This window comes from Sitophilus oryzae, unplaced genomic scaffold (assembly GCF_002938485.1).
Source record: "Sitophilus oryzae breed Bouriz unplaced genomic scaffold, Soryzae_2.0 scaffold_1145_pilon_pilon, whole genome shotgun sequence".
In the NCBI taxonomy this organism is placed as follows: domain Eukaryota; kingdom Metazoa; phylum Arthropoda; class Insecta; order Coleoptera; family Curculionidae; genus Sitophilus; species Sitophilus oryzae.
Window position 1 is genome coordinate 43,490 of NW_022145777.1, and position 15,875 is coordinate 59,364.

Here is a 15,875-nt window from a genome sequence, read left to right on the forward strand (position 1 = left end):
CTACAATTATTTTCGTATACTTTCAATGCTATTTTATCGCCCCTACTTTCTTCTGGCAGTAAACTGGCTTCTGCTCTTTTGCAGCTTCTGTAAGTTCTTGTGGAGTACCAATATTAAAAGTAGTCTTCATTATCAGAACTTTCACATTCTGGCTTTCTATGTTATATAAATTCGAAAAGCGAACGAGAAATTAAAACTGTCACTTAGTTGTTTGTTTTGTTGTTGAAGGTTTGCGCCATAACAACCACCGGTACCGGTAACTATAGATGGAAATGCCAAAACAGAAAACGACAAATTTTCGCATATTTATTTTTTTCAAAATAAAATACTGTCTCAATTTTTTAATTAAAAAAAAAAAATAAATAGTATACAAACTCGTAAAGTTTTTCATTATTGTCTCGATATTTAGTTAATCTCTCGACAGAAACACTTCTCTCCTCGGTATGTAATATACTATTAAAGTTTCTAAATTCTTTACATTGTAGCCCATCAAAAATTATAATTACAACGGACAAAGAAATATAATAAAAATATTAGCAAATAACATAATGTTAGTTACCAGGCAGATGACCCACCACTCGTGACGATACCACACTGAAGGATGCTATAGGAAATACCATCAAGGCCAAGCAGTAAGACATGTGGCAACACCGTGAGGACTGCGCTACATCTCGAAGACTGTGGCCAGTGGTAGATTGCAAAAAGACAAAACAACCAATGGAGCACAAAAATAACCTAGTACGCATTATTGTAGGTGTCGTCACTGGAAACTGCCCCTGGGGTAAACCTCGTGAGATGGAAGATTTCCAACGACGACTACTGCAGAGAATGCGGAGACGAAGAAGAAATCATAGATCATCTGCTGTGCCACTGTACGGCACTGGAATACCAACGCTTTAAAACTTTAAGGCACAGTTTTTTGGAGGGAGTAGAGGAAGCAGCAGAAGCCAACATGACATCGGGACATTTGCAAAGAGCAGGAAGTGCTTTAACGCAAAAGAAAGAAGGAGAGGAAGGTTTGGTACAATAATACAGAGGTATCGCAATAGGCTCAAGGCCTCCGAGTGAGGAATCAAACAGGATCCCAAACCCCAGCAACCTAACCTTTATTTCTTTAAACTAAGTATGTTAGATGAGTGGTAGAATATAAAAATATTTATACAACAAACAGCCATGTAGAAAAAAAGGTAAATGTAGTTTGTAGTAGAGGTGGGAATTCTAGTTCCTTGGGAGGAACTAGTTCCTTAGTTCTAGTTCCTCCAGAGGAATTAGTTCCTTGAACTAGGTCTTTAGTTCACAATAGTTCCCGACTAACATTGACATCCCCCTTGCTTGCTAATGCGTTTGGTGGTTAGACAGAACTATTCACAGTATGATCTGTATAATTTTTATAATGTACGGAGATATAACGACACGTGTAATTGTGTATGTTAAAAACACATATAGGGAAATTGGAACAACCTTCGTTGCACGTCATCAATGACACCATGTCGTCTTATGGCGTTTGCTGGTGGTCGTATTATGATGTGCAACGAAAGTTATTTTAATTTCCTTATAGGTAAGTTTTATTGCAGATAAAAGATAAAAGAAACTCAAATCAGAGTTTAAAACTATATCACAAATCACTAGAGCAAATATCACAAAAATTTTTTTTTTGAAAATTGCATTTTTTCTACTAAAGCTATTTTTACCAAAAATTCAGAATATCTACTTCTGTTTTATAAGATATTTCAATTTTAGAGCCTAAAGTGAACATTCCCATAAAAATATTTAAAAACAAACTAAAAAATCAAAAAACAGTGTCCACAATTTTCTGTGGTGATTACGCCGGCTGTGGCAACAGACAAGGCCGAATCCATCGCCGTCGCCTTGTATTATATCTCGGATCTGCCCATTGAATAGATTCTCGTGAACTAGTTTTTTAATAGTTCCTCTATGTCCGGATCCGATAACATACGGCTGGCACTCCCACGCCTTCCTAGCATCAATCGCGCTGGCTGATCAATACGTAAACTAGTCTTATATTTAGTTCCTCTAGTTCCCTTAGGTCCGGATCCGATAACGTGCGGCTGGCACTTCCCACTCCTACCTACAATCGGGTTACGCGCGCTAGCCGATCCGTCGCCGTCGCATCATTCTATATCGGTCACAGTCTCGATCCCCGAATAGGTCCTGAGGAACTAGTTCTTTGAGAAACCAGGAACTACCTAGTTCCTTTCATTCCGGGTCGGAATAGTTCATTGAACTAGGTTGTTCACGAACTACACACCTCTAGTTTTTAGCCGCTTATATTTGTTCAAATGATACTAAGTTTGTGTAAATTAAAACTGTATATTTATACGGTATTCTTATAGAAGTCTTAAATACCTAATTCCCCTCTGTTTCAAGCCATAATTATTCATAGACGGACTCAGTGACAAAGAGATCTATTTATTACCGCTAGTATTTTTTTACACGGTATTACTACTCGTAGTCCACATTACGTCTATTTATAAATTTGGTGGGTGTTTTTGTCATGTCAAACCTTAAACACACTTTAAAATCTATTAATTTATCTTTCTGTAAATGTCCAGATAACTGAGTTAGCTCTGGTTTGACTTCAGGATTGGCAAACACAGTTTCTTATGAACTATTACAAAGTAAAATATTTATCTTGATTTGTCTGTGGCGCAGTTAAGTAACTTTTTTAAACTTGTAACTTATTGTCAATTGCTTCTCAACTTTATAACAAATAGATTTATAAATAAGAATAATTATCACATGTAAAATACTAACCTTTGCAAGGACAAGGAAATTGTTTCCAAATAGTAGCTTGTAAAAAAATAAAATAATGTTTTATTAAATTAATTATACTAAGTAACTAATAGAATATATTTTAATTTTATTGCGTTCTAACAAACCAGCGTGTTGTAAACATCAATACATCTTTTTGTAGGAAATTAAACGGCAATACTTAACGAGTTTATTAATAACAATATAAGTAACAAAATGTACTAGGATGTATATATTTCAGGAAAACATTACAGGGTGTTAAACTTCACTTAAAAACTTAAATAGTAAATTTTATTAATAAACAAAAAAAAAAAAAACTGTTAAATTATTGTGCATTGAAGTTTGACGATGAATATCTTTAACGGTTAATTTAATCGACTTATCATAAGAAACCATTTTTGTATAGCAGTAAATTTCTTACAAAACCATGAGTTGCGCTTATCATACTGATTTTTGTTAACGAGTTATCAGATTCATAAGAAAGCAAATCTGCCTTAAAATAATCAAACTTCAACCTTAACAATAATTTTCGAAAAATACAAAAAAATTGTAAGATATTTTTGTGGAGGAATTTGGGCCTCCTTACAAATAAATATTTAGATATACTTTTTTCCAAATAGTAGATACCGAGATATGAATTTTTCTTTTCTAATATGAAAAAAATAGAAAACTGAAAGGCGGAGAACCTTCCTATGCCCATACTTGGAGATAATTTTTTGAGGTGTCTACCAACCTTTTTCAGAGCATAAAGTGAAAAAATAGTCCATTTTTTTGACTCACCCTAATAATCATTCAAATAAACCAATAAAATTCACAAAACAACTACACAAGATTAACCTGGATTTCTCCGTCGACAAAAAACAACAAACAATTTAATTAATACCCTGTCTTATTCCAGATCGAAGCCTCACTTCCCGAATGCAGCCTACAATACCCATCGATCAAATCCGCCAACGTCCAATGCTGGCCACGCAAAACAACACCTCGTGCGTACTGGCCACTTTCAGTTGCAACGTGGCCTTCGAATGCTCCTCGCAATCGCTGACCAGTGTCTGTATTGCTTGGATCTGGTTGAAATCGATCTTCTCGGTGGGCGACGCCAGACAAACTGTGACTAAACCTTATTTGAGTTTTGGTGTTTCATGGTTTCATGTACTGAATGATGAAATGACTCACCATGTTCTTTTTGAAGTGGGCTTGGATGCTTTTCTTGAGGGATTTCGATTTGATTTTCTCCAGCAAAGTGCCTGGTATGAATTTTTGCAAGCCCACCTCCCGTTCAATGTACTCGAGGCTGAATTTCTTCTCCAAACCGCTGGGGGGCGTATCTTTTAGGTATTTTCGTATTTCTAGACAGCACAGTTGCACAGCCACGTCTTGGTCGACTTTTTTGTGTAGATCGGAATGATAATCGCTCCTGACCTGGAAAATGGATAACCCTTGATTAAGAGGAACGATTGACACCATTGAATGGAAAAGACAGATATACATTTTAATATGGCAAACACTGTCGCTTTCAGTCCCACACCGTCTTCGATATGTCTTCGCCATCCAAATTAAAGAAAAATGAGTGTTTAATGCGTTGGCCGCAGAACGAGTAGGGGCTCCACCATATAGCACTTGAGACGAAGGGGAAATCAAATCAGTCTTATCACGAATTTGCCCATTAGATTGCGTATTCACCAATAATTCTTTCAAGCAACGCTGAAACGTCATTATTATTCGTGTTTTAAATCTGAGGATGATTGTATGCCGCATATGTAACTATTTTTGAACCTGTCCAATATTAGTAATAATCCCACTGTAATTCAAGTCTTAACTCTGTCCTGATAATATATTTCCAGATTTATACACATTAGAAAAAAAACATAAAATAAACATAGAAGGGTACCAAACTCAAATTAAATCAAAATTCACCATCAACGAGTCAAACAAAATTGACATAAAGTTTGTTTCAATACCTATTAAGAGCTCCCCTTTTTAATTTATGAATATTAAAGAAATTGAAAGAGAGTACTTTTATTCAATGGTGTCAATCGTTCCTCTTAATCAAGGGTTATCCATTTTCCAGGTCAGGAGCGATTATCATTCCGACTACACAAAAAGCTCGACCAAAGCGTGGCTGTAGCAACTGTTTGCTGTCCTAGAAATCGACATACCTAAAAGATACGCCCCCCAGCGGTTTGGAGAAGAAATTCAGCCTCGAGTACATCGAACGAGAAGTTGGCTTGCAAAAATTCATACCGCACTTTGCTAGAAAAATAAAATAAAATCTCTCCAAAAAGCATCCAGGACCAGCCTTACAAAGAACGTACACATGAGCGAATTCGACTGCATGTTCCAGTACATGGAAACGTTGAAACACCACACAAACTTCGACCAGGAGAGGTTTGAAGTGGATTACGGAAGTAGTTTTACCGTGCCTGTGGAGTTGGTGATTGGGCCGCATATTGGGATACAAGCGTCGCCCACCAAGAAGATCGATTTCAACCAGATCCAAGCAATACAGACGCTGGTCAGCGATTGCGAGGAGCATTCGAAGGCCACGTTGCAACTGAAGGTGGCCAGTACGCACGAGGTGTTGTTTTTTACGTGTCCCAGCGTGGACGTGGCGGAGAGTTTGGCGGATTTGATCGATGGGTATTGTAGGCTGCATTCGGGAAGTGAGGCTTCGATCTGGAATAAGAAAGGTAGGAGTATTATTTAAATTAGAATTGTTTGTTTGATGTTTTTGTCGACGGAGAAATCCAGGTTAGCGTCTTCTGTAGTTGTTTTTAATGAATTTTATTGATTTATTTCAATTACTATTAGGGTGAGTCAAAAAAATAGACTATTTTTTTCACTTTATGCTCTGAAAAACAGGTTGGTAGACACCTCAAAAAATTATCTCCAAGTATGAGCTCTTAAGCTTAATAGGAAGGTTCTCCGCCTTTCAGTTTTCTATTTTTTTCCTTAATATTAGAAAGAAAAATTCATATCTCGGTATCTACTATTTGGAAAAAATATCTCTAAATATTTATTTGTAGGAAATTGAATTCTCGACAAAAAAAATATCTTACAATTTTTTTGTAAACCTCACCGTTCGAAAGTTATTAAAGGTTGAAGTTTGATTATTTTAAGGCAGATTTCTTTTTTCTTATGAATCTGATAACTCGTTAACAAAAAATCAGTATGATAAGCGCAACTCATGTTTTTGTAAGAAATTTACTGCTATACAAAAATGGTTTCTTATGATTAGTCGATTAAATTAAACGTTTAAAAGATATTCATCGTCAAACTTCGATGCACAATAATTTTAACAGTTTTTGGTTAATAATTCGAACAATTCCAATTTATTTTATGAGTTTGGGGGAAAATTTTACGAATTTAAGTTTCTGTCGTGATACATCCCAGTACATTTTGTGACTATATTGTTATTGCTATTTAATAAACTTGTTAAGTATTGCCGTTTAATTTCCTACAAAAAGATGTATTGATGTTTACAACACGCTGGTTTGTTAGAACGCAATAAAATTAAAAATAATATTCTATTAGTTACTTAGTATAATTAATTTAATAAAACATTATTTTATTTTTTTACAAGCTACTATTTGGAAACAATTTCCTTGTCCTTGCAAAGGTTAGTATTTTACATGTGATAATTATTCTTATTTGCATAAATCTATTTGTTACTCACAAGTTGAGAAGCAATTGACAATAAGTTACAAAATAAGTTTAAAAAATTACTTATTACTTAACTGCGCCACAGAGAAATCAAAGATAAATATTTTACTTTGTAATAGTTCATAAGAAACTGTGTTTGCCAATCCTGAAGTAAAACCAGAGCTAACTCAGTTATCTGGACATTTACAGAAAGATAAATTAATAGATTTTAAAGCGTGTTTAAGGTTTGACATGACAAAAACACCCACCAACTTTATAAATAGACGTAATGTGGACTACGAGTAGTAATACCGTGTAAAAAAATACTAGCGGTAATAAATAGATCTCTTTGTCACTGAGTCCGTCTATGAATAATTTTATTAAAATGAAGGGAATTAGGTATTTAAGACTTCTATAAAAATACCGTATAAATATACAGTTTTAATTTACACAAACTTAGTATCATTTGAACAAATATAAGCGGCTAAAAACTAGAGGTGTGTAGTTCGTGAACGAACTAGTTCCAATGAACTATTCCGACCCCGGAATGAAAGGAACTAGTTCCTGGTTTCTCAAAGAACTAGTTCCTCAGGACCTATTCGGGGATCGAGACTGTGACCGATATAGAATGATGCGACGGCGACGGATCGGCTAGCGCGCGTAGCCCGATTGTAGGTAGGAGTGGGAAGTGCCAGCCGCACGTTATCGGATCCGGACCTAAAGGAACTAGAGGAACTAAATAAAAGACTAGTTTACGTATGGATCAGCCAGCGCGATTGATGCTAGGCAGGCGTGGGGAGTGCCAGCCGTATGTTATCGGATCCGGACATAGAGGAACTATTAAAAGACTAGTTGCTTTTGTGCTCCAGTGGCTGAGCTGGAGTCTCGTTATCTACCACTGGCTATTCAGTCGGCAGATCCGTAGATATAATACAAGGCGACGGCGATGGACTGCGGCCTTGTCTATTGCCACAGCCGGCGCGGCGTAATCACCACAGAAAATTGTGGACACTGTTTTTAATTTTAGTTTGTTTTTAAATATTTTATGGGGAATGTTTCACTAGGCTCCTAAAATTAAGAAATATCTTATATAAAACAAAGTAGATGTTCTGAATTTTTAGACGAAAACAAAAAGCTTGAAGTGAGGAAAAATGCAGTTTTCGTAAAATTTTTGTAATATTTGCTCTAGTTGATTTGTGATATAGTTTTTTAAACTCTATTGATTTGAGTTTTCTTTTTTATATTTTTTTATCTGCAATAAAACCTACCTAAGGGAAATTAAAATAACTTTCGTTGCGGCACATCATAATACGACCACCAACTTAAGCTCCATAAGACGACGCATGGTGTCATTGATGACGATGCAACGAGAGTTCTTCTTCCTATCCCTATGTTCATATACACAATTTTGACATGACAAAAACACCCACCAAATTTATAAAAAGACATACAGATCATACTGAACTATAGTATATGTCCGTTTAAAAACGCATTAGCAAGCAAGGGATGTCAATGTTGAGTCAGTCTATGAATAATTGTATATTAAAATAAAGACCTAGGTCAAGGAAAGATTTCTATAAAGGAACTAGAACTAAGGAACTAGTTCCTCCCAAGTAACTAGAATTCCCACCTAAGCGGCTACAAACTACATTTACCTTTTTTCTACATGGCTGTTTGTTGTATAAATATTTTTATATTCTACCAGTCATCTAACATACTTAGTTTAAAGAAATAAAGGTTAGGTTGCTGGGGTTTGGGATCCTGTTTGATTCCTCACTCGGAGGCCTTGAGCCTATTGCGATACCTCTGTATTATTGTACCAAACCTTCCTCTCCTTCTTTCTTTGCGTTAAAGGACTTCCTGCTCTTTGCAAAGTTCCCGATGTCGCTGATGTTGGCTTCTGCTGCTTCCTCTACTCCCTCCAAAAAACTGTGCCTTAAAGTTTTAAAGCGTCGGTTTTTCAGTGCCGTACAGTGGCACAGCAGATGATCTATGATTTCTTCTTCGTCTCCGCATTCTCTGCAGTAGTCGTCGTTGGAAATCTTCCATCTCACGAGGTTTACCCCTGTGGGGCAGTTTCCAGTGACGACACCTACAATAATGCGTACTAGGTTATTTTTGTGCTCCAGTGGTTGTTTTGTCTTTTTGCTATCTACCACTGGCCACAGTCTTCGATCTGTAGCGCAGTCCTCACGGTGTTGCCACATGTCTTACTGCTTGGCCTTGATGGTATTTCCTATAGCATCCTTCAGTGTGTTAATCGTCACAAGTGGTGGGTCATCTGCCACTGGTAATAACATTATGTTATTGCTAATATTTTATTATATTTCTTTGTCCGTTGTAATTATAATTTTTTTTGATGGGCTACAATATAAAGAATTTAGAAACTTTAATAGTATATTACATACCGAGGAGAGAAGTGTTTCATTACTGTCGAGAGTTTAACTAAATATCGAGACAATAATGAAAACTTTCCTACGAGGTTTGTATACTATTTTATTTACAACCCCATCATTAATTAAAAAATAGAGACACTATTTTATTTTGAAAAAAAAATATATGCGAAAATTTGTCGTTTTCTGTTTTGGCATTTCCATATCTATAGTTACCGGTACCAGTGGTTGTTATGGTGCAAACTTTCAACAGCAAAACAAACAACTACGTGACAGTTTTGAATTTCTCGTTCCTTTCGAATTTATATAACATAAAGCCAGAGATGTTGTCGGAAAGTTCTGATATGTGAAGCCTAGTTTAATATTGGAACTTATGCTGGTGACGTACTCTCGACCGTCGATCGTGCGACTCCAGTGCGCGGCTACAATCGACTTTCCGACCGGTCGTGCCGCTCGCGCCGCTCGCTCTCGCCGATACCCCTTCAGTGCACGCGGAGCTTAAGAATATTGCTTCGGAGACAGTCTTGATGGCATATTTTAGCGACATGGCAAAGCAGAAAAAGCCATCTACTCTTGGGGCTACGTACAGCATGATACGGACAATGCTAGAATTAAGGGAAAAGACTGACATATCAAAATATCACAAATTCGTCGCTTTTTCAAAACGCCAGAATGTAGGTTTTAAGCCAAAGAAGTCTAGCATTTTTACCTTCAACAAATAAATGTATTAAAATCTTTAATTATTATTATTGTTAATCTTCTTGTTTATTTTTGTTGATCTTAGATAAGTATTTGATAAAGATATTACAAGAATAATTTGCTTAATTAAATGGGGCCAGAATTGAGGAAAACCGAGGGAGGGAAATGGAAGAGGGAAGAAATGTAGATAATTAAGACACTTTCAAATTTTTTAAGACTCAGTAATATCAGTATTACATATTATGTGGTTGTAAATAAAATATATTTTAATTACTAGTTTAATAATAAAAGGTCTTAATGTAGCATAATTACTTTTTGAAAATACACTTTCAAGTTATTTATTATTCATAGGAATGGTGTAGAGTTTAGAAAATTATTCGTAATAAATAGTTATGTTCTCATATAAATCAACACCTACATTTACTGAGAAGTCTAATGATAGAACTAATGACCTACAATACGAATACATGGATTGTGTGTGAGTTTCAACAAATAGTTTGGCGTTATCTGTTCCATTAAAAGCACCGGGAAACTTAAAGTAGGTCAGTTTTGAAGCTACAATGCTCAAGAAGCGGATATACTGGGTGTTTTTCAAAAGTGACTCATCCCCCTCACCCCTATTACTTATTTATTTCTTTCAGATAAATAACGAAATTTGGTATGTTAGTATACGAGTATGTATATGACATAAATCAGGATTGATTGACGTTTTCAATTAGTTTTGGTCACTTCCTGTTTAATTGTTTAGTTTAGTAATAACAATAACACATTTTATAAATATATAATATTTCAACTGGTTTTTATTATTATTTTAGATTCTGCGCAAGTCAAAAACAGAAGCGGCAAAGACAAGACATGCGTGAATTCGACTGGTACGATGCTGTCGGAAGATTACGCTGAAATTGTCGAAGAAGGAGATTATTCAGTACCAGCAGGTAATTAAAAATTTGTGTTATAAAAATTGGGTAAATGTTACGTACTTCTTATACAGGGTGAGTCTTAAATAAGTGCAAATATTTCCGGTGCTGGTAGATCTTGAGAAAAGAAACATATTTTCTCTTTGCCGTTTTTCAAATAAGTCCAAAATAACCGAGTTATTTTACTTTGAAAATTTAAAAAAATACGATTTTTTGCTTTTACTTTTTAGAATTATACAGGGTGTTTCAAAAAATATGTGGGGACATTCCTCACGTAGAATTTTTTATATCAAGATAGGTCCGATTCTGCTTTGTGTCGTAGCTGCAGGGGGTAAAAGTCGTTTATTTTCGATTTACTATAATTTTTTTTTCTATTATATACCTATTACTATTATATATTTCTATTATAATTTTTTTTTCATGTCCTTTTAGTGATTCGATTGAGATTTTGGGGGTAAATGTTAAAAAAATTAAACTGTCAAAAAAATCTTAAGAAATAAACTATTATTAGTGATTTATTTATTTATTTATTTTTATTTAGCGTATGGCTTACATCACAGTATCTTAAGTTATAGGACACAAAATGGTAAAACAAAAAAAATGTATATAAAAAACTGTACAAACAATAACAAAAAATGTAAATAAAAAACTGCATAAACAAAGAAAAAAGACATACACAACAAAAAATAGGCTAATTCGTCTCATAAACAGATATCCAGTCGTTGTATATAATCAATTGCCTTCTGAGTAGCCATAAAGGCATCTTCTGAGTTGCCCATATATGCTCTTATTGGACAGTCTTGCACTATATGTTTGATCGACAGTACGCCTCAGCTCCACAGTCGCATGCGGCTGAAGGACTTTCCCCACCTATTTAGAGTCGGCACATCTTCCGCAGTTAGTTCTGATGTGGTTAAGAGTTGTCCATGTTCGACAGGGGAAGGTTGAATCCTGCAGGTTCATTAATAACGTACGGTAGACCATGGTATATTGGAGCTGCCTCATTTTTCCCATTTCTCTCTCCATCGCTCTTTTTATATCAAAATTATTTTGGTGCAGCTCATGTGCAGTCTTCAATGGAGGGTGTCTTGATCGTAGTCGATTTCCCTGGATGTGTGGTACGTCATCATGGACCTGCAGCTGAGGGTTATTCATTATTTTTAATAAACTCTCTGACCAAGGCATGTTCTCTCGGCGCAAATTGGGAGGAGTTATGTTGCTAAGAGTGGGCAGCCATATTGTGGGGTGTTGGTCCCTGATATAGTGCGCATAGTTTGGTTTAATTGAGTATCGACCATACAGGTGTGTTTGCTATTAAGCCACACTGGAACACAGTATTCTACTACAGGATACACCAAACCCAGCGCAGAGAGGATCTCAGGGGTGGATGCTGATGAGCCCCAAGTTGTGCGACATAATTTTTGAAGTATGTTGTTACGTAAGCCTCAACTTTGCCGTCATTCTTGTCAAGGTGTTCTTTTAAATGTAAGCGTCCTGTCCAGGAAGTAACTCCGAGATATTTTGGATGTTTATTGTGAGTGAAGGTAGTTTGTTGTCCCATGTACACTCACCAATTCTCTCTTTGTCATCTTATTATTAAGATGAAAGGCAGATACTTCAGTTTTACGATACTTGGTTGGAGTCTCCATTTTTTTAAAATACTCGCTAATGGTTGCTATGTCTCTGGTAAGTACAACTTCAGCATCCTCCACCTCCTGTGCGCCGTTACCAATGTCAGTCGTCTGCATAACCAAATTTTCGTAATTCAGTTGCAGCATGTCCGCGATGTATAGACTGAAGAGTATGGGGCAAGAACCGACCCTGAGGAAGACCGTCATTCAGTTTCATAGTTTTGCTCCTGTTATTTCCCATTATAACCTGGAATGTTCTATTTGACAGCATATTGTTAATGAGGTTGGATATTCTTATTACTGCGAATGACGCGAGTGAGTTTATATATTAGGCCCTGTCTCCAAACGGTGTCATATGCTGCTGTCAGGTCTATAAATGCGGCAGCGACCTACATGTTTCTTTGAAATCGGCCTCTATAAATGTTGTCAGTGATAAGACTTGATCTACATGCAGCTACGATGCGGGCGAAAGCCTGCTTGTTCAATGGGAATGCTGTCTAAAAAATTCCGACTGATTCTGTTGAGTGGCACTCTCTCGAGCAGTTTATAAACCATACTTAGCAGGGCGATGGGACATCACTCGTTTTCCCTGGTTTTAGTATTGCAATGATTTTTGTACGCTTAAGTGAGTGAGGAATATGTCCTGTGCGAAAGATGTTCATGAAAATATTAGTGATGGTATAACTCGAGCGATATTTCGCTGGATTATTGAAACCGCTTGATACTCGAGTACTCGATTATTGAAATTAATCGGTTTTTTCCATCACTAGAAAATATGAACAAGTTTGTAAAAATCTGAAAATTTTTGTGCTAAGGAATTTTTTCCCGGTTTTTCTATTATAAAATATGACAAAATTCAAACAAGATCCAAAATGAGATAGCTGTTGATTCTACCTTTTAAATGAACTTTGAATCATCAAAAAATATTAAATTTTAGACGAGTTATTAAACAACTTGTCCTATCTCCTTTGTCTTTGTATATCTCCTTAGCGTTAAGACTTGAAGAGAAAATTTAGGAATCTTCGAGGCGTAATATCTCGAAAACTACCAATTTTACGTAAAAAATGATAAGGACAATTCTTGTAGGTAATTACCTAAGCTTCATTTTTTATTTCAAGAAAAATTTTGTAAATTGCATATTTTAGCAGATATTTGCGAAAAACTGATTTTTCGGCCATTTGGGCCCATTTTTTCGAATTTTTTCGAATTTTTCAAATATGACCGAGCACGGTGTTACAATTTTTTTCCCTAAAACTACTCCCCAAAAGGTCCACAATCCGCCTGAAAAGTCCCGGTCGGCGAATTAAGCCGTAGTTTTAACCTTCATTTATCGGAATATAAAAAGTGTATTTTACATATAGAAGATATTTTTATTAAAAACTTTAATTTTTAATTGCCATATTTTTAAAAGTTTATTCAAATAAACCCAACAAAAAGTTATAGACATTACTTACAAAAAGTATTTTTTAATAAACTCAGTTTATGTTTCTTTTATTCTATGCATAGTCTATGGCATTAATAACAGACATGTAAACACTTAAAAAAAGAACATAAAAGGTATGGTAAATATAAAACTACAAACTTAAGCTGGTATATTTGAAACCGCACATTACATTTTAATACTGCGTCATTTTAATTTATTTTCCCATGACATGAAATGGAGTATTTTTGGAATGAACAAACAGCGCGGAACAGGCGCTGTGCAGTCGTAATTTAAGTTTCGTGCGACAGGCTCTAATTGCCTTCGAATTTCGGAATTAGTTGGCGTTATCATATTACAGAATCGTAAAATGCTTAAAATATGGTCATAGTATATTCTTCTGGGGACATATCTAACAAACTATGCAGTAAAATTCAACAATATACAGTGTAACCCAATATTCTGTACACATAGAACGACTATGGTAATCGCAAAACAATTTCCGATGCACGTGATCAACTTTGAGTGACAACGCTGAACCCGATGGCGACAGCGCTGCCAGATTGTGATAGATTTGTGAGATGAATATCATTTTTAAAGATTTTTACGTTTTATTTTTAATTTAATAACTAGTATTTTAGTGATTAATTGATTTATTTGTTTTATAGCTTATTTTACTTATTACATACTGGCAAAAACTAGTCCATTATGAAGATTATTCTAAGCGTTATTAAGGGTTATTTATTTATTTATGCATTATTTATTTATTTATTGATGTACATCTTACAACGCCATAAGTGGTAATAACAAGTAAGAGGATGTTATTAATGCACTAACTAAGAATCACAGAATTTAATAAAAACTTACGTAGAAGTAATTTCGAAAGTGGTGTAATGTGCTTATCAATCAAACTTACTTCTTTAACTGTAGTCAAGGGTAATAAAGGACCTTTTTTGTCACGTTCTGGTTCAAAATAGTTTATCAGGGAAGCTACAAACTCTTTGCTTCGACTGTTTAAATGCTTCAGCATATTTTCAACACACAATTTCAAGAAATGCAATACAAAAATTCGAAAATTTATTCTTACAAGAACTGTTTGTGCTTAAAAGTACAAATTTAAAAAAAAAAAGACTATGAAAATAGGCAAAACGAGAATTACTCACAAAGATTTAGCAACAACACGATATTATACTAAATAATGACTAATGGCATTAGGATAATTGTCAAATAATAAACGACAACCTTGCTGAAAACGGCGCGATGTGACCAACATAGCGATAATAAAATTCGGTTTAAACTAATTTTTGCAGCTTTAATCTAAATAAAATATATGTTACAATCATTTGCTCTATAAAGCCAAATGAAGTTCTACTCGATATCTGAATTTATTCAACAAATTTAAACATTTTTGCCAAAATTTCATTTGGAATTTAATGAGCTTTTGGTGTCTATATTTTGCTAATACCCCAGTCAAATTACTTTAAAAAATACCCATCGGTGGAAAAAATTCCCACAGTTTTGAAAATGAAAAACGTTAATAAATTTAAAATTTATTATTTTTTATGCTTTTTATGAAGCTTATTGTCAATTATAATTTGTGATAGTAACATAAAATTCCATATTTTTGGGAAGTAGATTATTAGAGCATAATAGATTTCATGCGTCTCCATAGCTTGATGTGAGAAAAAAACATTTTTTGGAAGTCAGCTTTGGAAAATAATTTCTTCCCTCAAAAAGTATGCGTAGCAGCGTTTTTTTTACAAGGGACAAAAAATGTAGTAAATACTAGAAGGACTATTTTACGAAAAAAAAATCGATCGTTGGTGGAGTTGGAAAATAATTATACTAATATTTATATTCGGGTGGGGGTAGTTTTTACCCTTACTTTTTCTTGATTTTTGTGAAACTCAAATGTTAAAGCAGCAAAACATAGACAGCTAAAATCTCATTCAAATCGGAATAACGGTTCTTAAAATGTCTGAAAAAATATGTTTTTTTTTGTTAAATGTGTTTATTCCAAAAGTGCGTAGTAACTTTATGTCCACGGAATATTGGGACACCCTATATTTGTGTTAAAAACTACGCCTGAATCACTAAACAATAGAACACTTTTTTGGAACAATTATAACTAAATTTTGCCGGTTATTGGCAACAAATAAAAACAGGTTTATAAACTATATTTTTTTAACAATCTTTTTGTCATGATGACCTATATTTGTTTCAGTGAAGGATTACGAACTGGATCGTAACCAAATAGAATTGGGAGAAATTTTAGGAGAAGGTCAATTTGGAGACGTCCACAAAGGCCTCGTTCGTACCAAAGATGGACACAGTGTTCCCGTAGCCGTCAAAACGTGCAAAGGAGATGCCGACACTACTGAGAAGTTTTTAGAGGAAGCTT

The 15,875-nt window shown here is 34.9% G+C and overlaps 1 protein-coding gene across 1 annotated transcript in view; it reads left to right on the forward strand.

The window, feature by feature from the left end:
• The window catches only part of LOC115886291 (focal adhesion kinase 1-like), a 61,093-nt gene that overhangs the window by 8,415 nt on the left and 36,803 nt on the right, over positions 1 to 15,875 (forward strand). The window contains 7 exon segments of the mRNA XM_030905385.1: positions 910 to 1,016; positions 3,671 to 3,924; positions 4,920 to 5,025; positions 5,028 to 5,462; positions 6,356 to 6,391; positions 10,322 to 10,441; positions 15,699 to 15,875. Of these exon segments, the coding sequence (XP_030761245.1) occupies positions 910 to 1,016; positions 3,671 to 3,924; positions 4,920 to 5,025; positions 5,028 to 5,462; positions 6,356 to 6,391; positions 10,322 to 10,441; positions 15,699 to 15,875 (1,235 nt within the window).